Below are 26611 nucleotides of genomic sequence, written 5' to 3' on the forward strand. Positions count from 1 at the left end.
TTTTAAAACTAGTATGTAAGGAAGGAAAAACACTATGTGTGGCCCCCCCCCCCCAATACCACAATCAAAATGACTGACAGAAATGAGGCTGTCAGGCCCTTGTCCACGGCTGCTGAGGCTAATCCGTCACTCCAGGTACCCAGGCAGGCTAGGAACCAGCCCTGCCAGGGCCAGGAGGCATTTGCAGCATTCAACACAAGACAGAAGATGATCAGAAATGACACATCATGCAGAAATACACAGTCTTGAGCTAGTTTTCCCTTCTCTTCAGGGAGTCAGAGCCCTCTGTGGCTTCCGGGATGGGTATTCTAGATTGGGAAGGGCATGCATGTGCTCGTGTGTGAAAGGTGCCCGATATCCCAGTGTTGTGGCATGCTGAGTTAGGACACCATCTGCAATGCTAGGCTCTCTTATCAGGATGCCACTCTGAGATCTGGCTGCTCTGCTTCCCACCCACCTCCCCGCTAACGTGCCTGGGAAGACAACACAAAACGTCGCAAGTGATTGGGCCTCTGCTCCCATGTGGGAGGCCTGGAAGAAGCTCCTCTTCTAGCTTTGGCCTGGTCCAGCCTTGGTTGTGACTACTTGGGCAGTGGACCACTGGATGGAAGGTTTCTCCCTACCTTTCCAATCAACCAATCAATCAAAGCAGAAAAAGTGATATCCAATAGTGGCCAAAATGAAAAAGAAATAAGATAAACAGAGCAGTGGGTTTTGAGGCTGCCGCTAGGCATGCAGCTTAGAGGGCAGGCAGGTGTGTGTGCGAGGCAACGGTGAACAGGGATGCCTCCGTCCCCGCTCAGACCAAGGGTCATGGAGACACTGTGCATGTCCAGGTGCTGTGGCCTCCTGCAGGGAGCAAAGGGGCACTGGGGCCAGGACTGGTGCCTCTGCGAGGCTTCCCGTCTTCTGAGGGCAACAGGGAGAGCCCTGGGGTTCTCAGTAGGGGGAATGGCACCAACCACCATGAGGGGCACAGCGCGGAGCCAGGAGCACACCTGGGGCAGAGCAGGCAGAGCTGAGCCGTGTCCGGGGAGACTGCCAGAGAAGGGACAGATGTGGAGCTGCGCACAGAGCGAGGCTGCATCAGACACAGGAGAGGCCGCGGGCAGTCAAGCAGCACCAAACACGAGGGGTGGGAAAAGGGGCCTAAGCCTTTGAAATCTTTTCTCTTTGCCTTTCAGTAACTTGACTTTTCCAATCACAGCTATTTCATTAAAACCTAATTGTCCAAAACGCAGAGGGCTGCATCTTGGCTCCCCCTGGCCGCTCACTGCGCTCGGCATGGGGACCCCAAGCCTGGGCGTGTCGCATGCACAGGTCCTTGCCCTCTCTTCCTCCTGCTAACGCATGGCCTGCTTTCCCACACTGCCACTTCAGGGGCTCCTAGTCCAGCACAACTGTGCCACAATGGCTTCAGAGATCAACACGGAAGGGTGCCTTCCTGGAAACTGCACCCCTGGACAGTAAGGCTGCAGGTGGAGTGGGCCCCGCACGCAGCCCCAGCAATCCCCTGGCCCTGCGGGTGCAGTCGAGACCTCACTCTCTGGAGTGTGGTGCTGCTTCTGACCTGGACGCCTTACACGGGTTCCATTCACCCTGCTCTCGAGGGGCTGAAATTCTAAGCAATGTTAGCTAAACTTCCAATTCCTTACATGATAAAAATGTTTTAAAATTCATATCTATGACCTTAGTTTTTATGAGACATCAACATTAACAGGCTTGCAATATTTGCTATTAAAGACATCCTTTTAGTTGAGCCGGAGACACATGGCCAATGGTTTCTCTTATTTAGAAGAACTAGAGTCTGATGGTGAGTGAGAGGTGTCCTTGGGGTCAAGGCCAGTACTACGCAGCCTGTATGCTTCCCGTCCAAGCAAGAGCCATGCGGGTATAGGCCATGAAATCCTCCTGGGAGTCTGCACTTCCCACGAGATGCCCTGCCCCTCGGGGCACATGGGTGGCCTCTGACGCAGAGGGCACTGACATCCTCAGTGGCATCTCTTGGCTCCCTGTAGCAAGGCTGCCCTCAGGCTTGAAGGAGGCCTGAGAGAAGCAGACGCAGCCCAGCCAGCGGCGTGGAGCTGCCACAGGATCCTGAGTGTGTTGCAGCTGGATCTTGGCTTCACCACCTAATAGCAAGCAGCAGATGCTGGCAGACTTCTCAAGTCCTTCCAGCTCCGAGTCTGTCCTGCAGCACACCCTCCTGTGGAGGCCACACTGTGGCAGACACCAACCGCCAGCAGGGGCAGGTGCCAAGGACCACTGTGCGCATACACAGGAAGCACACAAGAGGGGTGGGCGATGTACGTCGTGGGTGTGTGTGCATGCTTTAACCACAAAGGCTACAGCAACGATCCAGCACCCCCTCCCCAAGAGCACGGGGCTCTGCCGCAGCCCCAGGAAGCAGCAGGCCCGGCCTCTCCTAGGCTTCTGACGGCCCTCAGCCTTCTCAGCTGAGGTCTCAGCACACACAGCACTCAGAGCGTGCTCAGAGCACCCAGATCCCAGAACCCTGTAGTCCTCCTGCCTTCAGAACCCCACATCGACACAGCAATGCCTCTTCCACATAAAAGGGGCACTCTGGGAAGATGTGGTGGTTCCACTCTCTATAGGACTGCGCATTTTGGCATAGCTGACCCAGTAGTCCCTGAACAGTAACAACCTACCCCTTTCTGTGTACACTGTGATAACTAAAATGAAAAACTCCTTTACTCAAAAAGTAAGACACTGACCCCATTACCCTAGGTTCTCTAACTACAAGACATAACAGGCGGCTGTCACCTGTGTAGGACCATGCTTAAAAAACTCCTTATGGCTCCCTTTGAGCCAGACGCATGCGTCATCCTCTAATGCTATGACATGCTCATCTCAGTGTAGACACACATCCACTCACTACACACACTTATTGTAGACATACACCCACTGTAGACACACTGTAGAACACACTCATTTACTGTATACACACTCATTGTAGACACACACATTCACATACTGCACTCACCTCACTGTAGACACATTCACTCACTGTAGATATCCACTGTAGACACACTCACTGTAGAACACAAATTCATTGTTGACACACACACTACACACACTCACTGTAGACACACATGGATATACTGCAAACACACCTCACTGTGGACACACTCATACTCACTGTAGACACACACTCACTCACTGTAGATATCCACTATAGACACACTCACTCACTATAGACATGTACAGACATTCACCATAGACACACACTCACTCACTGTAGATATCCACTGTAGACACACTCACTCACTATAGACACGTACACACATTCACCATAGACACACACTCACTCACTGTAGATATTCACTGTAGACACACTCACTCACTATAGACACGTACACACATTCACCATAGACACACACTCACTCTGCACCCTTGTCATTCATTTGTATGTTTCAGATTCTCTCCCCAGGAGGGAAGAGCTCCAGGAGCACCAGGCTCCAGCTGGTCTGGGCCGCCACTTTTCTTTCCAGAAGAGAATCTGACACCTGGTGAGTGACTAACTGGCTGTCACCTAACAGAGCTGTATCAATGGGGGCAGAGACCAAAACAAGTCCAAAAACATGGAGTCATGCAATGGGCCAATCAGGCAAACGCTTCAGAATCAACCCTGTTCCAAGACATGGAACACATGTTTCCTCACATCCAAGCCCCTGCCTTAACAAGCAAACAAACGAAAAAAGAACAAACACCAACCATGCAAGCAAACAAAAAAAACTCACACACACACAAAAAAAGACAACAGGTCATGTGACTTGCAGAGTGGACCAGAAGAGAGATTTAACCTAGAACGAAACTGAATTTCATCCTCTCGTGCAGAAAGGCCACTGTGGACAGGCAGGGCACGAGGCCCAGCTAACAGGCACGGCATGTTTCTAAGATGCACCCAGAGAACCCCAGCACTGTTCTTTTCCTGGTTTTTCAGGGAGGAGGAGGGCCACACCTCAGGGAGCTGTGTCGTGCTGCTGGCTGCTGGCTGCTGGCCTTCCCGTGCTGGGGAGCTCACGCTGATCTTCTGTCCCAGGGAAGAAGACTTGACTCTGACATGTGCCATTTATATTCATTTTACACAGCTGCTTAATGTGTCTTGGCAAGGCACAGCCAAACCAGCTTTGTGGACTGAACAGGACTCCCGAGCTGGCAGAGGACAAGAACTGATGACAAATGCTTGCTCTCACATGGCTGTGTTCCCCGTGGCTCCTGGACAGACCTGGAAGGGCCGGCAGCAGCCAGCCCAAGTCAGTGTCTTAGGACCCAGAGTGCATCTGTGAGCTCAGCTGAAGGACTGGTCACAGGGCTCTGTATGTCTTGCTTTATGTTTACACGAGCATTCTCATTTGTTCTTGCTGTTTGAGTAAGCATGTGCTGAAGAGGCAACCCAGAAGCAGCTCCCTGTAAGCAGCTGGAGCACGGTGCTGGAGGCTGACTGCTTCAGTGGCCGCCCGGTCCCTGCTGCACCTGGAGATGGGGGACGTCCCTCCTGAAACGATCCAGCACCATCAGGCCGGCAGAGGATGGTCCTATCACAAGTACATTCTTCTGTCTGGCAACTCAACCAACAGCAATGTGCTTTAGGAGCATGTGGGCACCTGGAGCACATGGCAGAGCCTGCTGCCAGTTAGGTAGTGGCAAACAGGAGGTACTGCTGCTGCGTATAATTCTTGTGCTGACATGGGATCACAGTGCGAGGTCATGCTAACAAAGTATGTTCTGGCTTGAACACCTCTGCTGGGCTTCCACGCTCTGGTCTCATGGGACAGGGAGCAGCACAGCTCTGGAGACCATCTTTGGCTTGGTGATGTGCCAGTGTCCCTCCAAGGCACTTCCACTTTGCTGGTGTGGAACTCTCCTGGCCCAGGAGGGGCTGTACTCTGAACTTGGGGGTGAGGGAGTGGGCGGGGGGGCAGTAGTCTTATGGCCGGAATGCAATTGCAGAATGCTGAGGACACAGGCTCCTGGACCTATGAGGAGCATGCCATGGGGCCTGAGGCATTCCCCGATCGAACATGAAGGACAGCAGCTGGGTTAGAGGCCCCGTGTAGGCAGACCCTGCAGGGTGACATGCAGGTGTGCAGCCGAGTGCCTTCAGCAGGAACAACCCCCCTGGAGACAAGCTTCCTGCCAGGTCGCAGGCTTCCTCAGTGCGGTGCTCCTCTGGTGACCGGATGAGTCGGCATGCAGCTTTCCGGAAGAGGCGGGTCTCAGCCAGTCCAGGTGAATTGCTACCTCCCCATTCTGGGTGGGCTGCTGTGGCAGTGGAGCTGGGGGCTGCCAGACGTGGTGTCTGCCAGAGCCAGGCGGGCTGGGACAAGCAGGTGGCCTAATGTATGGCAGCCTCAAGCAGAACAGAACGCCTGCCTTCTGTCCCTTAGCACAGGATGAGCCTTGTCCACATGCGACCCCGCAGGAACGGACAAGCTGAGCCAATCTCCCATCGTGGAGTGCCTGCCAGCAGGGGCACTGAACAAAACACCTCAAGAAAGAATCTGGGGTCAAGTCTGTAAGTCTACAGTTTTGAAAAACAAGACAAATACTAGAATATACAGTCTCATCTAAATGGCTGGAGTAGAGGCAGGTGATGCATAGAGGCAAGGCTTGGGGGCAGCCTGCCAGTGACACGCAGGAAACGTGACTCATGCAGGTGAACTTGTCCACTGGTCCCTGGAAGATGTCCAGCAAGCGACCCAGACGGTCACACAAAGAGACTTCCTCACGACACGCAGCCAGCCTGGACCTGCTGGTTATCTTCCTGTCACATCACTACCAAGGGCTTAGAGCCAAGTCAATCAAGTACCTACCAATTCAACAGAAAATAAAGCAGCTTGCGTTGAGTGACCTGCAATGCTGCATGATACGTGTGGACCTAAATTAGAATTTGGACGGGAAGAGCCAGACCCGTCTCCCCATGTGGGTCTATTGGGACATTCCCTCATGCCTGTGTAGGTGGGGGGTGCAAGGACAGCGGGGGGCGGGGGCAGCTCTAAGCAGCTGTACTGGGGATGCACAGGGTGGGAGATAATGGGTGATCTTCATTTGAATTTCTCAGAAAAACTAGTTTGGAGCAAATAGCGAAGATACAGGGGGTCCCTATGTTCTCAAAACAGCAGCCGTTTCAGAAGAAAAGGTACAAACAGCCACACTTACACACATATGGACACACACACACATGCATACGCAAACACAGTAGCTGTAATTCTCCTTCGACAAAAGAAACTTCTACTTTTTTTCTGAAGACATCATGAAGACACATTTTTCAACGTGCTTTGTTTTACAACAGATTCACATGCACTTATTTTGAAACCATTTCACCTCTGACTCATCAATTGCTTAATTCAGTTATTTTATACAGGTCAAGTTTTTAAAAGAAGCTAATATTAAAAAATCAGGATTAAATAACTAACTGTAGATAAAATCTTGCTTCACGGGCTAAGCTCTTCTAGAATGTGTATCTTTGCTTTATGAACCACAGTCTACTTTGGGAACACCAGAAGCAGGAAGTAAATAAGTCAAATGCACACACTTAGACAAACACACAATACACATCTGTACCCATTCACAGCTTCTCCTTCATAGAGCAGGATAAGAAAAGGGGGTGAAGAGAGAGAGAGAGGGGGAGAGAGAGAGAGAGAGAGACTTTCCAGTGTTTCAGGCTTTATTGTTGCCTGACTAACACTCATGGTTTAAACAAAACCACTTGGCCCCCGATCGGCAACAGCTCTGGTCTGCTGCAGCAAGGACCGCTCAGAATGCTCGGGTCACCTCCCCAGCAATGTGCCCTCCATTCAGCTGCCTTTCTGGACACATCACCACACACAGCTGGTCACTCCCTTCACACCACAGGCACGGCCAAGCACGGGTAGATGCTGCTCCTGTGGCCTAAGCTGGGGTGGCAGTGCAGCCTGGGCTCACCACACGTCACATGAAAACACACGGAACCCTGTGGGCTGCTCCTCAGTGGCATACCTGCTTTGTGCTGAGTTTGCAGCTGCCTGCATCACCGCTGCAGCCGCCTCCTGCGCCTTCCGGTTCACGGTCGGCATGGGCGGCCCCATTCCTGGCCCTCCCTGCTGAGACATGCCAGGAGAACTGGGGGTCATGCTGCTCATATTTCCAGGAAATGGTCTGTTCTGCATCCCAGCCGCTGGCATTCGTCCCAGGGGCACAGCACCACATGGCTGGCTTGGCCCTTGTCCATGCATCTGGTTGTTGGCATTGATACCCATACCGGGCCCTGGGCCGCTGTAGCTTGCACTGGGCACCCCACTATACGTTGGGGGTCTGGAGTAGTTACCTAAACAAAAAGCAAACACAAATTAAGGCCTTTTATTTCATCTTTGTAGTCATGAACACAGTCAATGGAAATACTTTTTGTCCAACACTGATCATCATGACCTATCCCAGCCCTCTGGTGGGAGCTGCTGAGGCTGGCAGTCTCAGCTCACATTTTCCCTGTGTGCCTCACAGGCCCCGCAGGACAAGCCCATGGCAGAGTACCCCGCAGAAGCTCTGCAGTACCCAGGAGAAGTCCAAGCTAAACACAAGCCAGGGCTGCTGACCAGGCCAGGGATACCAGCAGCGAGTGCTGTTGCTGCACGTCCGACACCTCACACGCTCCTGTTGTAAACACACTCCCGCTCCCAGTCTGCAGGTGAGGACAGCTGAGATGGCACCGCTGTGTCCCTTGACACAGCAGAGACGAGGGGCTCCACATGACACCTGAGAAGACAGAGGCACTGAGAGCCCTGGTCGCCATTCCTGGTCCTGCAGGAGGCTGCAGTGGGGGAACCTGAGTCAAGGTCAACACAGGTTTTGATTGCACACCAGCTCAGTGGCTGGTTTATGCTGGTTCCATGTCTGTGAGCAAGAGCTCCTCGCACTGGCAAGGCTCCTGGCACAGAGCGATGGTGCCTGGCCCAAGGGGTGGTGGGCAGGGCTGAAGGCAGAGATGAAGGACCATGGCTCTTTCCTGCCTGTGTTCGCCCCATGGCATGTTCATGGAGGAGACTGGCCCTGACAAGGGTTGCAAGTGTCTCTGATTCCTCTTCTTCCCCATCTTGGAGCTGGACTGCATGCAGAAACACAAGATGCCAGTTCAACAAACAGCAGCTGAGGTCAGCTCAGTGTGCGCCACAGATGCGCACGAGCTTGCCCCTATGGACTCATTCCTTTCTCTAGATTACCATGACCTACAGATACCACCAAGACTCCATTTGCAAATGAGAAAAGCCAAGATACAGATCGGGAAGGTTTAAGTAAACTGCACCTGGAAAAGGAGTCAAACATGCTGACCCCAAGAAACACAGAAGGACCCATATCTGTGGAATGAGGGTGAGGGTTTCTCAGCCACTGCTGCTCAGGAGCCCCACACACGCACATGGCTGTGTGTTCACTGTATGCCGGGACCTGTTCTAGATTCGGGATTACTGTCTGGGACTGAGCAGTACGGGTAGCTGTGGCAGGTGCTTAGGGGTGATTTCTTGGAAAATCATCCTGCAGGCTCTGGGCCAGGAGCCCTGCAGCTGAAGGGGTTCTGTGCCTACTGCTTGAGGGCCCTTGGTAACTACTGGCTGTCACTTCTCCTAGTTCCATTCTCTTCTCTGTAAAACAAAGACAATCCTTTCAGAGGCTGTCCACCTGGAGGAGACAGTCCCTGCAGATGCTGTGTCCTGGGGGTGATGTGCTGAGTTCTACTGCGGGATGGTGGGTCAGACAGAAGCAGAGAACAGCACTGCAGGACAGTCTGCGGACACAGCAATGGAACCATGAGCAGACTCGCTCCAGACAGCCATGGGGTAGGACAGGGAGGAGGTCGCGTCTGGCATGGCTTCTGTGCCCATGAGCTGAGCTTGGGGTTTCTCCTGAAGGAGCGTCTCCAGGGCTTCCAGCAGAAATAGGCTTGAACGAGGAGCAACAGCAGTGACCCAGCGCCACTTTCCACATGGTAAGTGCTAAGGTCCTCCTCAGTCCCCGCACCCCATCGTCCTCACATGGGGCTTACAGCTCCACAACTCTCACTATGGAGCGCCTCACTTAGCTCTTGGTCCTTGAGCTCTGCTGCGTGCAGGCTGGGCCTCTACACCAGCCTCTGCGGCCTCTCATGCATAATACAAAGTTTGTTGCCCCAAAGTATCACTTAAACTTGGGTTTCTTTAACTCACACGCACAAATCTGCAAGGAATGCTACAACAGGCTCTCGACAACTCCCGGGTGCCCACCGAGTACTTGGATCTGACTCCCAAGGGCAGCACTCCATACGGTGGCAGTCAGAGCACGGTGGTGGTCTATGGATGGCAGCCTAGCACACTTTCTGTCGAGGGCCAGAGAAGACACTGTGGGCAGCAAGTCTGCCTCACCTAACTGCTGCCTCTGCAAAAGGGGTGTGCGGCATCAGCAAGCCTTACAAACCAGGAAGGCCCACGTAGGCTGGGAGTTGGCTCATGATACCCGCCCATTTGTGAGGCCGAAAGGTGATTGCCGCAGGAGCCCTCAGGAGCATGCCAGCCGGGCCTCCATGGCCAGTTCCCTAAACGTCACTGCTGGGCATGGTAAGGGACTGCACAGAGAGTCATGTGTGCATTGTCCTCATGTAAGAGGTGCAAAACCAAGCAAACCAAAAATCTAGAGCATGGGAAACCGCTCGTGGGCTCCAGGAAGTTCTTTACCAAGCACTTGAAAGCTGCCTTCTGTAGCTCCCATCCCGCAGGGCACCCGTGGGCTCCCGTCTGCTCTCTGTCACGCTTCTCCGGCAGCGCCCCCGGAGTGGGCCAGGCTGTGCCAGGTTCTTCCCACACTCCTCTCTGCCAGCAGGCAGCGGTCCCCGCATCCCTGACCTCACATCCCCTCGCCTCCAGACGAGCCAAGCGGAGCTGTGAAACCCACTGCTCCTTTCCGGCTAGCGCACTTATTAAAAATAAACATATTCATTCATACTTTGCATGCACAAACAATTAATTCACATATTTGTGCCATTACTCCAGGCCCCCTTCCCACCATCCCCCAACACTGGATTAGTGATTCATTTGCTAAGAAGCCTTTTTCCGTGGAAACATATGTGCCCTTTGCTTTCGAAGGAAATGAAATAACACTTTAATCTTGTTTTAGAAAACAAGCATTCAGTCATGGGGACTACAGAGGATGCCCTCGGAGCAGCTGTACTGGGGAGAACAGGTGACCCATCTTGTTGAACTCTGCCTCCAGGGACTGGGGAGAAGCCACAGCCTAAAGCCTTGGACCGTGGGTTTCTTGGGCAGTCAAGGGCTCTGTTGCAATGAATGCGAAAAGAAAAAAAAAATGTCAGAGATGCCTGGCTATCCCAAAGAGAGAGGAGTTGGGCCTCAACAGTCCAGGTGGGCCTACTGCAGTGGGCTGTGGGCGGTGGCAGGGTGTGTGCTGGAGCCTGAAGCCAGGCACAGCTGGGCACGCACTTGCACACAAAATACCGGCATCACCATCTAGTTTCCTCCACTCAGTTGGGCTGACTCTGTGGACTGGCACTCAGAGCACGTGTCAAGGGATATGTTCTAATTATAAAGACTTCTATTCCAGAGAAGAAACACAAAGTTCCCTTTTCTTTTCCTTGAAACTTTAAAGACTTTCCTCATTAAACTCACATGCTTGGATAAAAATGGCTCATAAAGGCTTAAAACGGCTTAAGCGGCGGCAGAGGCTGGGTCTGTGCTGACACTTGAAGGCATGCCTGGTGGCCCCCGGAGAGTGGGGGTGGGGCAGCACAGGGACAGGACAAGGCCAGGCACAGGGCTGCTCACCCCAGCCCCGAGCAGCAGACCACCACCAGCAAGGTCACCTGCACTGCCGCCTATTAAAAACGAGTACACAGAGTAAAAAAGAAAAGGTTTCCCTGCCCACAGCACACCTTTCTCCCCTGAATAAACAAGGACCAAACAGAGACGCCGAGTGCACTGGGGGAGGAAAAGCCAGGCAGGAGTAGCGTGATCTTCCTCCATGTCTCTGCAATAGATTAGTAATTGGTTGGCACCGGCTCTGACAGAACACAGAAGGACGCAGCATTAAGCACAATGAAGGCGGCAGATGCTGGGCCAACCCACCTCAGCTGGGCTGCTCTTGGAGCCAAGTCCAAGAGCCCATGGTTTTCAAGTGGGTTCATCTTGGCTCTCCAGTTCTGGAAAACGATCACCAAATGAATTCAGATTCCCACTCCTCAGGGAATTCCCACACCAGCGAGAAGGAGCAGGAGCAGAGTGTTCAAGTTCTCAGTAGCACCTCAGGAGAACCCTAAGTAATTCTGCACCTGACTCCAGAACACTGAAACTGTCCCAAGCCTGTGGCTCCTTTTAAACTAAGTTTATTAAATTAAACTCCCACAGGGAGAGGACACCTCTGCCTCACTGGCTGCTCGGAGGCCACCCGCATGGGCCCTTCAGATGTGCAAGGAGACGAGTGTCCACCTGCTCTGACTAGCTACCCTGGACTACCACAATCAAGACCTACAGCAAAGTCACCTGGTGCGGAGGGACAAAGTGCTGTGTCATGCAGCCTGGGGACAGGCGTGTGTCCCGTCTTTGAGACCCTGTGCATTTAATTACCAAATTCGAGTCAGCCTCACACTGGTGAGAGGTGCTTTGTGTAACCTTCTTCTTTTCCCATGTGTGCTGTACAAAGCCCGAACCTCCCCTCCTGATTCCTAGGTTTACATGGAAGCCATGATCATTACCAGTTTAAGAATTCGTGCTTCAGCTTTGTAGCTTGAAGACATCACAAGAAGACCTAACTGCATCAGCCCACCTATTGCAACGGGATACCAAGTTGGTTTTCCTAATACTGGCAAGACAGATTTAAAATATTTTAAGAAATAAAATAAGATTATTCCATTTTTGTCTTGCACTGCTGGTTTTAATAGGAAACAAGCTTAAGCTATCAAGATGCAATCACCCTACCAACCCATTCTGATGTGTTTCCAGAAAAAAGAAAAGCAGTGAACTGAAAGGAGTGTGACCCACACAGAAAGTGGCCCATGGAGAGCGAAAACCCAAGACCTTGTCCCCAGCCCGGCGTGCAGAAGAGTGTTCCAAAAAGAGGCAGACGTGTCTCAGAGAGGACTTCTTCAAGTAATAAGACCCAGCTTCTGGAAATGTTCGACTTCCAGAGTGACTGCAATGGCTGAAGCTGAGCTGATTCAAAGCCAGGAGCCAGGAGCTTCTCCTGGGTCTCCCACGCGGGTGCAGAGTCCCAAAGTTTTGGGCCGTCCTCTACTGCTTTCCCAGGCCACAAGCAGGGAGCTGGATGGGAAGCGGGGATACCAGGATTAGAACCGGTGCCCACATGGGATCCTGGAGCGTTCAAGACAAGGACTTTAGCTGCTAGGCCACGCCGCCAGGCCCGAGAGACACTTTTTAAAAGATATAAAAGACCAAGCCTTTGTCCTTAAGTAATGCTTTTTTAAAAGGTGAAGACGATAAAACTGATGTCAGCTGTCTCTGTCCCATACAAACGCTGTGCTGAGGAATTAACACGTTGGGGACACGGTGCTCTCTATTTACTGAAGCCTGTGCTGGCACACACCCCATCCCGCCAGCACATGGAACAGTGGTTATTGGGGTGTTAGCTACAAGGCAGGAATGTGCCCTATCAGAAAGTGTACAGGACTCACACTTGGCCCTGCCCACTGCCTGAGAAGGCTCCGCCCCTTCCTAGACCCACCTTCTGCCTTTAGGGGCCTCCTCTCCCTGCTCCCCTGTGCTACTGCTCTAGTCCACCACCAGGACCCAGGCTAAGGCAGGTGGCCTGTGCCTCTGGTTCTGTGCCGCCAGCTGCTCCAGGCTGGGTGGAAGGAGGGAGAAGCACAGCTAAGCCAGGCTGAGGCTCCCGTGGAGCGCCTGAGTGATGCGCAGCCTTCTCTCCCACTGCTGTGGGAGTGGGTCCAAGGCTTTGATTTTGTGTTTTGCAGAACAGCGGTACCCTCACAGGCGTCCCGTCAGGGGGATGGCTCATCAGTCTGGATTTGGCTCCTACCCTCACCATGCTCCTCCAGGAAGCACCTAGCACCAGCAGGCTGGCAGATCAAATGAGCTAGCACAGCAACATGGACCCGTTTAATAACAACCCTGAAACAGCTGCCCTGGAGGGTGAACTGGGTGGAAGGCAGGGAAGCAGGTCCTACAGAGAGCTCTTGAAAAAGACGACGAAGCCAAAGAAAGCCTTCTAGTTCGGGACAGAAGTACAGGATGGGGCTCATGACCTAACTGCGCGGGAGCCTCACAAGCCGGTGATTTGAGCAACAAAGGTGGGACTTAACCAGAAGCAGGAAAAAAAAAGAAAAAAAAGAAAAAAGAAAACTTCACTATGGTCCCTGTTTAAAAAGGACCAACCAAGAAAGAAAAGTGAAGTTAAAAACACTGCTGAGCTGAACCATCCAGCGTAACTTTCTGTCACTGAGTGTTTGTGAGGAAAGGAGACTCCACGGAGAAGGTGTTGAACTTGAGTGGACCAGGAACTGGTTTCCAGCGCTGGCTGAGCAGGACGCTGGGGCCCAGGCTTCTGAGTGAGCTGTGGAGCGTTTCTGGAGCACGCTGAGCCCGGGCTTTGCCCCACATGGCTTCCACCATCCACCCACACTCAGTGCCACAGGGGACTCAGGGCGCTGCTTGCATTTCCACAGCATTAGATCAGAAGCAATGGGCTCCAACTTCCTCATTCCCTGATGAACAGCCACTCACAGAGCTGGGGGAACAGCTCTCCCAGCCTCGGGGCTCTGAAATCAGGGTCGGGCCCGGCAGCGTGGCCTAGCGGCTAAAGTCCTCGCCTTGAACGCAACGGGATCCCATATGGGCGCCGGTTCTAATCCCGGCAGCTCCACTTCCCATCCAGCTCCCTGCTTGTGGCCTGGGAAAGCAGTCGAGGATGGCCCAAAGCTTTGGGACCCTGCACCCGCGTGGGAGACCCGGAAGAGGTTCCTGGTTCCCGGCATCGGATCGGTGCGCACCGGCCATTGCGGCTCACTTAGGGAGTGAATCATCAGACGGAAGATCTTCCTCTCTGTCTCTCCTCCTCTCTGTATATCTCACTGTAATAAAATAAATAAATCTTAAAAAAAAAAAAAAGAAATCAGGGTCTTTCTGGGGTGTAGTTATAAGAAACTGAGGATTCATTTCAAGGTGAAACCCATTCTACAAAACTAACTGCCCCCCACCCCACTCCAGCTTCCTTAGCCGCTGGAGGAAGACGTCTCACATGCTGTAGTCCCACCTTCACTCTGAGCGCAGGAAGTGGTCCAGGTGGAATTACCCAACAGCATGGGGACTTACAAGATTACACAAAGTAGTACTAGTTTTAAGCAGTAGCCACCCTGAGTTCAGAGGTCCTACCTGTCTTCACATACAGTGCCCACCACAACCAGCAGGTGCCATTTCCAACTGTCCTTCGAGTTTTCCTCTTTCCACCACAAGCAAGGAAACATATCCGGAGGAGGCTCACCACACTCACCCGGTGGGCTTGCAAAGCAGGGGACCTGCAGTTCAGCCTTGGCTTAGCAACAGTCTGCTAATGGCCACAATTGCCTGGGACCAGCAGGGTTTCCACAGGCAGCCTGGCATGGTCCCCGGGGACCTCTATTCCTCAGGCCCACTGCAACTGACAGCATGGAAACCGCGTAGCATCCACTCTAAGGCAGGCAAGCCTAACTCCAAGTCTGTCCCCCGTGGCTCATGGTGAGGCCACGGGCAGAAAAGGACATGTATGAACAGAGCTGTTTGGGTCATTCCTGACACCAGAAAGAGCTGGAATGTCAAAACACACAGTGATATGAGCCAAGGCAACGATGCAACCCTGGTAGGAGACCGACACGACACCGAGACCCCGAACTTCCAACTCCGCAGCACGGAAAACACTAGGGGAGATGCCGAGGAGGAGCGGGGCCTCTGGACTCACAGGCTGGGAAGGCTCAGGGCATCCCACCGGTGCTCCACCTTGGGGACGGGCAGCAATCATGTACCCATGGCTTCCTGGTAGGCACACACCCTTCTTGCCTGCAAAATTCCTGTTATGGTATTTGCAGAACTGAGTTATTTTGGGAACTGTGTCAGACTGTCTCATTCGCTCTAAATTATACATTCATGTCTGATTGAAATAAGCAAAACATAAACAAGGTGCTACATCCAAATGCCCTAGTGCCAAAGGCGACTCAGAAAAAACAATATAGATCAGGTCAGAAAACCTTGATGAAAGGATTCCACGTGTATTAGACAAAACCCACACGAGCTTCTGGGATGCTGGAGTATCAACAGTGCACTCCAGGCCTGGCTTCCCATTCCTCTGGTCTGTCCTCCTCTTCCTCCTGGAGAGCCCCACAGCTCTTTCCTGAGCACCATGCAGATGGGCGAGGCATGTGTGCCAGCAACACCTGAGCCAGGAGCTCATGGTGCCAACAGGCATTACCACACGGAGGGGCGGGATCGGAACCCACCATGATGCAGCCAAATTCTAAATCAAAAACATTCCCCTGTTCTCTCCAACCCACTGGGCGACTCTGAGACTGACACCTGGTCCCCATTAGTGACACCTGTGGGAGGAGCACTTACAGCGTCTCCTGTGACCACGCTTATCAAGTAATGCTTATTCCTCCCCCATCCCAAACAACTGGGCACTGCAAGTTTGCATCAACAAATAATGAAACTTGAAAGATGTTTCTTTGGGCCTTGAAGGACCAGTGAATGAACGACACTTCTTCCACCTACTGGGATGCACTTTGGACAAACTTGTTCTTTACCTTGTGGTCCATACTGACTCATCTGTGGACCGTAAGCCCCACTGGAGTTACTCTGCTGAAAGCTACCGATTCCAGGATGCATCTGGCCCCCAGGAGACGGATGAGGCGACATAGATGGTCCTGTCTGCTGAGGTCCATACTGAGACATCTGAGGGTTTCTTTGTGTGCCTGCCATAAAACCTAAGTGGAAACAAATGGAAACACATCAACGCAGGCATTGCATAACCTCATCACAAAAATGCATAGGGAGTACCAGAAGGTGGAGGTGAGAGGCCCGGCGCTGTGAAACTCCCTTAGAGAACCCCCCAAAGGCATCTGGATGTAACCATCCACTCGCTGAGGCTCCAGGAACTCAATGGACAGTGCACTTGATTGAACTAAGTAGGGCTAAGGTGGAGAAAAGACAAGTAGCTTTGACCTCTCTTACAGATGAAGCCCCTTCATGATTCAACAGCAAGTGCCAGGAACCACTTCTCTGGAAGCCTTCCTCTCTCCCTAAACAGCCTTTGCTCACCTCCTTGGCTCTGTGATACAGGATCAAACTCTCAACCTTCTCTCTCACCTACGCAGCACCACCTCTCTCCTGCACAAGCTACACTGCCCCCTGACCTTCCACAGCCAGACTTGCAGGCAGCTGGGGACAGTGTGTGTCTGTAACCAGCAAGAGTGCTGAGCTCTGTCGTGCAGGTCCAAATCAGAGGCCCTCCCCCACCCCCAGCCTCTCACCCCAATGCCCCTTAGAAACCTTAAATGCTTGGGACCCTGCCTTGTCCCTCCTTCCTCTCTGCTCAAGCAGCTCATAGCACAGCCTGAGGCCTCTGCCCCTGGAGCTGCGCCTCCTCTTCACTGCCCTGTCCACAGGGGCCACGTGCCAGGAGCCCCTTTTCTTGACCACCTGTGGGAATCTACTGTTCTCGCACACTCCACCTGCCACTCACTATTTACAGAACCACCAGATTCTCTTCCAGGAATCAAAAAGGATCGACTGCAGCGTCTCTCTACCCTGCTTAAACCACCCGAGGCTCCCCGCCATGCTGGGAATGAAACGCCAACATCTGGCTAGCCTGGTCAGACTTCCTGCAGCTGAGCTCCTCGCCCCCAGCTTGCTCTCCCTCTGCCCCCCACCAGCCTTGGGAGGGGTCCCGGAAGAGAAAGCCAGGGCTGATTCTTGCCCTGTCACTCTTCCTAAAGTGGCTTTCATGTGCCTGCTTCCCACACTGTTGCTTCCCTCTGGTCCTCTGGGTCAGTTTTCCTGATACTCGGGTTGAAGCTGGACCCACCTTGCTGCTTTTCACTCACTCGTCTTCCTGGCATTGGTCATAACCTGCAAGCCGTGCATATAATCTGACTCCCTGATCATCACTGTCCCTGTGAGCTCATGATCCCGTGAGGGCAAGACTGCTCTGGGCTCAGCAGAGCAGGTGCCAATGGCCAAGGTCGGAACTATTACTAATTTAGTGAGAGGACGTTACAATTTTCCATGTACCGACAGAATGTTCAGCACCACCTGGCAGGTGGCAGGTGGGAGAACCTCCAAATGCATGAAGCAAGGACATCCTCTCTCTCCAGCATCCAGAAGCCTGTGGCAGCCGGCTGGGAACAGGACTTCTGGGAGGCAACCGTGTCTGGAAGACCTGGTGCAAGCCCACTTCTGCTATGTGAGATCTCAGGAACAAAGGCTTACGCTCCAAGTGAAACTGAATTCTACTTCGGCAAGAGATGGACTTAGTGTATAAAGTAAAGCAGAAGCCATGTGTTACCATGTCTCTCAAGGATCTAAACTACTGAAAAGTGAGTAAGTATAACTGCATCTGTAAAAAGAAAAGGAAACGTGTGTTTAAGTTCCACAGGGTTGTCCTGTGGTTCACACACACACACACACAGCGAACCTTTATGAGTGTGTGACATGAGCCATGACATGCTGACTTGGCCAAGAGAATCCTGCACCAGGACATGCACCTAGATACACACTAACACTATCAAATTAGCACACTTAGGAAGGACAGTGGGAAAAGCAGCTCTCAGAACCTGGGAGACTGCGGTGGCAAGTGCCCCATGAACAGCTGGAGGCCCTAACAGTGGGCAGCAGCTTCCACTGCAAGTCTACAGGGCAGCCAGGGCCCAAGACAATGTCTAGATCCAATGCCATGTTAAACGTAGGCGGCCAGGGGCCAGCCAGCATTGAGGCACAGTGGGCTGCGTTGCTGCCTGCAACACCAGCATCCCATCTGAGCACCAGTTCTAGTCCCAGCAGTTTCATGTCCATTCTGGGAGAGCAGCGGGGATGACCCATGGGACAGCTTGGCCCCTGCTGTTCCTGGCTCCTGGCATGCTCAACCCTGGCCGTTACAGTCATTTGGACAATGAACCACAGATGGAAGCGTGCTGTCCCTACCCTCCCACTGCTGAGCTCTGCCTTTCAAATAAGTAAGTAAGTTAAAAAAAAAATACACTTAGAAGGCTAGATAGAGTAGCAAATGTACAAATACCATGATTATATTGCAACAAGGAAAAGATAATTTTGTAACACTGCTTCTATGTAAAGAGACATAAGTAACCACAGCAATTCCTTATTATTATATTTAATTTATAAAGAAATTGGGCTCAATTGGCAGCTCCCAGATCACAGAAAATATTTGCTTTTTCAAATTTGAAAACAAACAGAAATCAGAGCACTAAAATGATTAGAAATGATTGCGTCTTAAAGATGTTGCATGAAATCTTTATCTAAACTTAACTCGGAAATCCTTGAGCGTTTCTGACAGAATTCAGCACCACACAGATTCAGCGGGTCCCCCTGCCACCAGCCCCACCCCGTCCCCATGGCTCTCCTCATGAGTCGGGGACAATCGCACAGGTCCCCCAGGTCCCCTAACTAGCACTGACTCACTTCACCCACACAGGTGTCCAGGCCCAAGGACTCAGAGCCTCCCCCGCACACTACAGCCCTGGGCTACTGGGGTCTGGGACACCCACTCTAGGCTTAAGGTTTATTCCAATGCGCTCAGAGACTTCCAAACTTGGCAAGCTACTACTTTGTTTGTAATCACGTGCTCAGCTGCTAAATCCCATGTCTTAACTCACATGGAGACAAGTTCTCCGGGGAAGGACTCGACCTCGTCACAGAGAAATCAGAGGGAAAGGAGGTCGGTCCTGCACACGCGGGTGCCTGGCGCAGGAGGAGGTGGCCGGGCGACCAACAGGGTGTCGCCGGCTGAGAGCCAGCAGGGAAGGCAGGTGTGGATGCAGCCAGCCATGCGGCCTTCAGGCAGCTGGAACTGCTCCGGGCCTCAGTTCCTCGTCTTCAAGTGAACGGCCTTCCTCTAGCTGCTCCTTGGGCTCATCGGCAGGGAGCTGGATCACAAACGGGGAGCCAGGACTTGAACCGGCACTCCGATACGGGATGTGACGGGACCTGACCGCATCTCCTAAGCCAAGTTCACTGGAGTCTGTAGCAGGAGGAAGGGCCTGAAGGTTTGAAGGTTGGAGCTTAGAAAGCCACAAGGTGTGCTGGCAGGGATCCCACTAGGAAAGGATGCTGCTACAGATACTATGTTTAGAGGTTACTGAATATTGCCTAAAAGGACAGCTGAAAGCCTAGGTGTTCTCGGGAGAGAGAGTCTATCATTTGTTTGCTGAACTGAAAAATTGAGGCAGTGCTAGCTCCTTCTGGGGATGTTGTACAGATTGAATAAGATTAAGGAACTGATTTATTTTTAATCTATGACAGAGCCAGGTACACAGCAAGTCGTCATCACATGTCACTCTTGGCCTCTATTCTATACACAGGGGGAAGCAAGACAGGCTGCCTGCTGGACCACCGAGCCAGGACGCACCCTGACCAGGCACCCGCTGCCTGCCGGAGGTGTCTGTGAGCACACCCTATCTGACCTCGGTTTCCTCAACTGCTAAGACAGGCGGCAGCCGTGTAACAGTCGTAGCGACACTTCCAGTTCTGGGTCGCTGTGGAGTGTAAACTTTTTCTTCTCCCTTAGAAGAGTCAGAGTTGGGTCTCTATCTTCCATATACATTGATCAGTGGGTAGCCTTATTTTGGTTTTTAAATATTTGATTAAGGCAAATGCTAAGACAGCCTTAAGCCCCTGGTTGGAATGCCTGCATCTCATACGGGAGCACCATGGTGCAGCTCTGACTTCCCTCCCAAGTCGAGCCTCCTGCTAACACACACCCTGAGAAGCAAAGGATGTCGTGAGTGGCTGAGATGTGGAAATCTCAAACCCTGGCTACTGGCTTCAGGACAGCTCAGCCTTCCCCGCACCTGTGGGATGAGCCAGTGGGCAGGAATTTACTGTCCATCACCTCTGTCCCTTTGCCTCTCAGATAAATAAGAATTTAAAGAATGTCTAAGTCATTGCACATAGTTACTCAGTTGTATTTTTTAAGAAGGCTGTTACAAAATGGCAGCTTGTAACAGTTTGAGAATAGAAAACTTGACAGCTGAGAGAACAGGACTGCCTTTTTATAAAGGTGTGAAATGTTTCTAGTTACAAAGTATAGAGAATCAAACTTTCTAGTAAGGGAAATGTACAAAGTGTAAAATGAATTTCCTATGTAATATAAAAGTACAATGAGTTAGCTGATGTACTGTGGGATTACATGCATCAAGTAGATAAATACCATGGCAAAACCCAAACTTCAGAGTGCTAAACTAGGTAATTATTACTTGCGTTATATAGAACCAAGTTTCTTTTTTTATTTTTAAAGATTTATTAATTTATATTGGAAAAGCAGATATATACAGAGAGGAGGAGAGACAGAGGAAGATCTTCCATCCAATGGTTCACTCCCTAAGTGGCTGCAATGGATGCAGCTGAACCAGTCCAAAGCCGGGAGCCAGAAGCCTGTTCTGGGTCTCCCACACGGGTGCAAGGTCCCAAGGTTTTGGGCCATCCTCAACTGCTTTCCCAGGCCACAAGTAGAGAGCTGGAAGGCAAGTGGAGCAACCAGGATTAGAACCAGCGTTCATCTGGGATCCTGGAGCGTTCAAGGTGAGGACTTCAGCTGTTGAGCTATCACATTGGGCCCAGGACCAAGCTTCTTAAATACTTTCTATGAAAATATGTGTTTCATCCACGACATACATCTAGGTGGGGGGCGGGTTTGAAAGTGAACTTACTATTTCTGTCCAGTGACTACACACAAATTCACATGCTTCTGTGTTATCCATTCCAAGGGCGGAGACACAGATCCGACAGGAAGAACCAGACCTGCACTTTAGCAGGCAAATTCAATCCTGAGTTAAAGTGATGCGCACGGAGACGTTGGCATGGTGGGACAGGAGTGACCTGTGGCCGTCCGTGCTTCACGTGGAACCCAGGTGGGCGAGAGGCCACCTGTACCATGCCCATGGGGCCCAGGGGTTTCCTGCTTCTAGTCCTTGCTTACAGGGTAACCCCAAGAGTCAAGTGAAAAAAAAATACAAAAAATGCTGTGAAAATGTGATTCAAAGGCACCGTGAGGGCCACTAGAGGAATTCTATGAGCCCTTGATTCATGGCAAGTTCTCTCCCAAGCTATCAAACTGGTGCTTCAATACACGATAATGTTACACAAATCTCATATTAGGATGCCTCTATTTTACTATAGCATTCATGGAGTTGTGGAAAGGATGACAACTTTTATTTGCTAAGATTTACTTCCAGGTCCGGTGTGATAGCTCAGTGGCTAAGCTCTCGCCTCACAACAGGCGGGATCTCTCATGTCCTGGCTGCTCCATTTCCCATATAGCTCCCTGTTTGTGGCCTGGGAAAGGGTATAGGGTGGCCCAAGGCTTTGGGACTCTGCACCTGCATGAGCGACTCAGAAGCAGCTCCTGGCTTTGGATCAGCTCAGCTCCGGCCACTGTAGCCAACTGAGTAGTGAACCCACAGATGGAAGGTTTTTCTCTGTCTCTCCTTTCCTCTGCAAATTTACACTTCCAATAAAATAAATAAATCTTACAAAAATATTTACTTCCTTATTTGAAATGCAGAGTCAACCCCTGGCTCACTCCTTAAATGACTGCAACAGCTGGGCTGGGCTGGGCTGGGCTGGGCTGGCCAGGTCTTCTGCAGGAACCCAGCCACTCGAGTCACTGCTTCCAAGAACAGGAGGCAGGAATCAAACCTGGGTACTCCGATGTGTGTCTTCACCAGTAACCTAAACGCTTATACCTAAGGGAATTATTTTTTTTTAAAGATTTACTTATTTTTATTCAAAATCAGAAATACAGAGAGGAGACAAGAGAGGAAGATCTTCTGCCCACTGATTCATTCCCAAATGACCACAATGGCTGGAGCTGAGCTGATCCAAAGCCAGGAGCCAGGAACTTCTTCCAGGTCTCCCACGCAGGGGTAGGGTCCCAAGGTTATGTGCTGTCCTCGACTGCTTTCCCAGGCCACAAGCAGGGAGCTGGATGGGAAGCGGGGCTGTTGGGATTAGAACTGGCGCCTATATGGGATTCTGACATGTTCAAGGTGAGGACTTTAGCCGCTAGGCTACCGCACTGGAACCAAGACCTGTTTTTTAAAGAATCCTTGTCTTTGATGAACTTAAAGCTTAGTCAAATAGGAAATAAAAGTTATTAACAGGGGAAAGTGATAAACTGACAGAGCAACCTATAATCTCATATAAAAAACTTCAACATCTCAGACAACTGGACCACTTCCTCTCCCTCTCCTGTAAAAGTGCCAAGAGGGGAGACCTAAGCAATGAGCAAAATAGACACTGGGTCTGTCCTGCGGGCTTCTATCCCCCCAAGGCAGACAGGCTTCCAGCCAACACCACGAAGTCTGAGGGCTGAGCGCAGCACGGGTCAGGTGCCGGGCAGCTCCTGGGAGGACTACCTCGCAGTGCAGGAAGCGCTGCGTGAAGAGATCCTGTCTAAGCTGAGACCTGAGCAATGTGCAGGGACAGCTCGATGCCCCGTGTGTCCTGCAGCGGCAATCTCCCACACTTAGCTGAGCCCTGGAGGCCCTGAGGTACCCTTGACGTGGCCAGTTCTTTTCAAGCATAGTTCAGCCTTCCCACTCTTCTCCACATGCCCCCTTGCCCAGCTTCTAATGTCAACACTGACCGTACAGACCAAAGGAGAAGCAGGCCCATGCCTACCTCTGCCCTCTTGGCAACTGCATCAATGGCCACGAGACAACTTCCCTGGCAATCTTTTGCTTTTGTCTCTGGCTCTTCCCTTGGCTCTGAACCCTGACTTCTATTGTCTTTGTCAGGTCAATGGTGCTTGTGTGAGAACTCTTCAGGGACTCCTGGTGCCTCACAGAACAATGGCCGGATTTCCCACAAGCCATCTCTCTCCTCCCAGCGTCACACAGGTGCGGTGAGTACCCACAGTCGCTGTGCAGGTTCCAAGCCGTGGCTCTCCTCACATCCTGTCATTCAGCCAGCACTGACTGGCTGCTGCTCCCTGGTCTTACAGCCGCTGGCACTTAATGGGCATGTTCTGTGCTCAAAATCCACCTGAAGGCAGTAGGCACTTGCTGTGGCAACTGATATGCCTGTAGGGGAACGAGGGTCTGGGTTCTAGTTCTGACTACAGATTCCAGCTTCCTGTTAATGCACACACCACGAAGGCGGGGGATTGCTCCAGGGACTGAGTGCCTGCCACCCACCTGCCAGCTCCAGGCTGAGTTCCAGCCTCCTGGCTTCAGCCTGACCCGGCTTTGGCTGCTGAAACCATTTGGGAACAGACAAGTAGACATAAGGTACAGTGGGAGGGGGACAGCAAGCAAAGGAAGAGAGGAGACAGCTAACAAGCCCAGCACTGCAGTCCCGATCCCTTCAGGCTGGCCCGGTGTACCGCTCTTCTGTCCCCACGGCTGCTGCAGGCAGATCACGCAGCCATGCTGAATGATTGGACTGCAGCTGGTTAATACTCAGCCTCAGTTTCTTGCCCTGAGAAATGGGGGCCTGACAACCAACCATACCTCCTAAGATAAACAAATGGCGTGGAGCGCCCAAACTCAGTGCCTGCACACAGACCAGAGGCTCATGAAGGGACAGGTACTGCGACTCAGAATGTCTTCAATGCAACCCTGCATTAGTTTCCTGTCACAATGGCTCCAAGTTCCCAGACTAGCTTCTCTGGCATGTCCCTGCCAGTCGAGTTCCTGGATGATGACCACTTCTCAGAGGCTCAGGGCCTGGCTTGGGGGTCCTGCCTGTCTCATACCTCCTCCATCAGAGCCGGCCACACACAGGCAGCCAGAGCTCCCCATCCAGAAACATCACCCATGCCCGGTGCATGGCTCTGGGTGGGTAAGATACACATGCTGACTGGGTAGGACAGTGGACAGACAGGGCATCTCACCATTCCTGCCAATGGCTGGCAGTCGTCCCCCAAGCACCTGTGAAAAAACCCAGCTCGGGGCCCGGCGGCGAGGCCTAGCAGCTAAAGTCCTCGCCTTGAACGCACCGGGATCCCATATGAGCGCCGGTTCTAATCCCGGCAGCTCCACTTCCCATCCAGCTCCCTGCTTGTGGCCTGGGAAAGCAGTCGAGGACGGCCCAATGCATTGGGACACTGCACCCGCGTGGGAGACCCGGAAGAGGTTCCTGGTTCCCGGCATCAGATCGGCACACCGGCCCGTTGCGGCTCACTTGGGGAGTGAATCATCGGACGGAAAATCTTCCTCTCTGTCTCTCCTCCTCTCTGTATATCTGACTTTGTAATAAAAATAAAATCTTTAAAACAAAAACAAAAACAAAGCCCAGCTCGACAAGTGGTCCTGGAACAGCCCACTCAGCCCCCTGGGTCTCCCGTGGGGTTTAAAGGAAGACCAGAATCTGGAACAGGAGGTCACTTTCCCTAGTTTTCAGGAACAGCACTGACTCCTTGGTGCAGGGCTGGGTGTGCGGCTGTGTACTTGCTGTCTTGTGTAAGTCCTAAGCTCAGATGTCTGCCCACCACTGCACAGGTCTGGGAATTCTCCAGTGGACACAGCCAGGAGACCACTGATGGGCTGCTGGGACCTGGCCCCAGGGCCGTGCAGACTGCATTCTGAAGCTACTGCTTCTCGAGGCTCCCCCTCCTGTGGAAGCCGCAACCTGAGCAAGCAGCTGACTCCTGCTTCATGGCTGCATTAGCGAACGCTAAGTGGAAGTCTAGGAAAAACGCAACTTCAGTCTGTAAGCTCAGAGACATTTTTCTGTCACTGATGCTTTGGAAATCTGGCTTAACACATGGAGCATTTTTCAGACTTTGCACATTTTCTTCGACAATGTCCTATGTGTGCTTTGATTACTGGATTTCTTCCCTAGCTTAAAAAAGTCATCTTGGATTCTCTTACTTAGAAACAAGAAAATCCTTACAGGAAACTTCCATAGTTACTATTTAAACTTTAGCAGACAAAAATAGACTAAATAACTGATACAAACAAATCACATTTTCCATGTGAAAGATTGAACTGAATGTAGACTATTTTTATATAGAAATCCAGGAAAACTCTTTATACGAGACAGAGACCCAGCCTGTCTTCAGAGGCACTGTAGATATTCTCAGAAATGCACTGTATCTGACTCACAAAGCACACAGGCCTTGCCTGCACTCAGGGGCAGGTGACACGGGAAGCTCCGTGACCCTAAAGTTGTCAAAGCTCCCAGTGTGTCAGTCACTGATTGGATCCAGGCATCCGCCAATGAGCAGGGACTTCTGCGGGGGAGGACGTGGTTAAAGCTCATTTAGAAAGAAAGGCAAGTAAATAATGGGAGACAGAGACAGGAAATTAAATGAAAAAAACTTGGACACGGATCCTGGTCCCTTCCTCCTGGGGCAGCACGTGGATGCTACAACCTACGTAAGAGAAGCTCTAAATCCTGACAGAAAAAGTGGAGTTTCAGCCCGCCTGGGAGAGGAACCAGCAAAGGGAGTGTTCCTGGGTTACACAGGATGGCACAGAACCACCTGCACCTGTGCCTGGCATCTCCATCAAGGGTCCACAGCAAGCAGTCAACAGATGCATGGGACCCATTGGCCTTCTCGGCCCTTAGACCACGCTTTTGCATGCTGGCACCACAGAATAACCGCTTTGCTTCTTCAGACCAGCTCACGGTGATGGTGACACGTGAAATGACAGTGACACCCAAAGACAGAGCTGCTTTTCTCTACAAACAGGTGGCAGGTTCCCAGGGGGAGAGCAAAAATAATTTTAGAAAATATACTGTTACATTTTAGTGTTTTCCATGTTTGCCTGTCTGCTTCTTTCACATATGTGGTACTTGAAACAAGGCAGGAGCTGATGACCTACTGGGGGCTTTAACCTGAGCCCCCATGTTGTTCTACCAGCTGTGCTGTTAGGTTCAGTAGCAGAATCACCTCTTCTGTCCCAGCTACCCCCAGGATGCTGTCAGCTGCTGACTTGCCTTGAAACGTCATCATCCATCACTGGGAGAACCGGAATTGGGGAGGGACCAGACCCTCCAGGTGGCAAATAGGGACAAAAATATCCAGCCTTTCCTTCTACAAATCTTTTCCACTGCAGGGACAAAGGTCAGTGGTGGTGCTGAGGGCGATGGCAGTGCACACACGTCGCCGTGTGTGGAAAGTCACCCATGCCTGGTGCTTGGGCATTTTCCCACTGACCCTGGTGCTTCTCACTGTGGATAAGGATGCTGTTGGATCTGTGCTGTAAACCCACAGGACACTCGAGTCCACATTTTATACCCGAGTAAGCACAGGTTTAATTCATCACCCAAGGTCACAAAACCAGTTAGTGGTAAGCCTGCACCCATACCACCTGAAGACCGAGATGAGAAGCTCACTTACACTGAGCCGTGGCACTGGGAGACTGTACTCATGGAGCTCTGACTGGGAGCCCAGC

General features: G+C 51.9%; 1 protein-coding gene across 8 annotated transcripts in view; it reads right to left on the reverse strand.

Moving 5' to 3' along the window:
• Positions 1-26611, reverse strand: part of ARID1B (AT-rich interaction domain 1B) — a 370148-nt gene that overhangs the window by 35308 nt on the left and 308229 nt on the right. For 7 of the 8 annotated variants that reach the window (XM_058662259.1, XM_058662090.1, XM_004595447.4 and 4 more), the window contains 2 exons: positions 15782-15961; positions 7003-7330 (listed from right to left, as the gene is read on the reverse strand). In XM_058662259.1, the coding sequence (XP_058518242.1) occupies positions 7003-7330; positions 15782-15961 (508 nt within the window). The remainder of the gene's footprint in view (positions 1-7002; positions 7331-15781; positions 15962-26611) is intronic. The other variant, XM_058662238.1, reaches the window with a different exon arrangement.

This window comes from Ochotona princeps, chromosome 1 (genome assembly GCF_030435755.1).
Source record: "Ochotona princeps isolate mOchPri1 chromosome 1, mOchPri1.hap1, whole genome shotgun sequence".
Lineage (NCBI taxonomy): Eukaryota > Metazoa > Chordata > Mammalia > Lagomorpha > Ochotonidae > Ochotona > Ochotona princeps.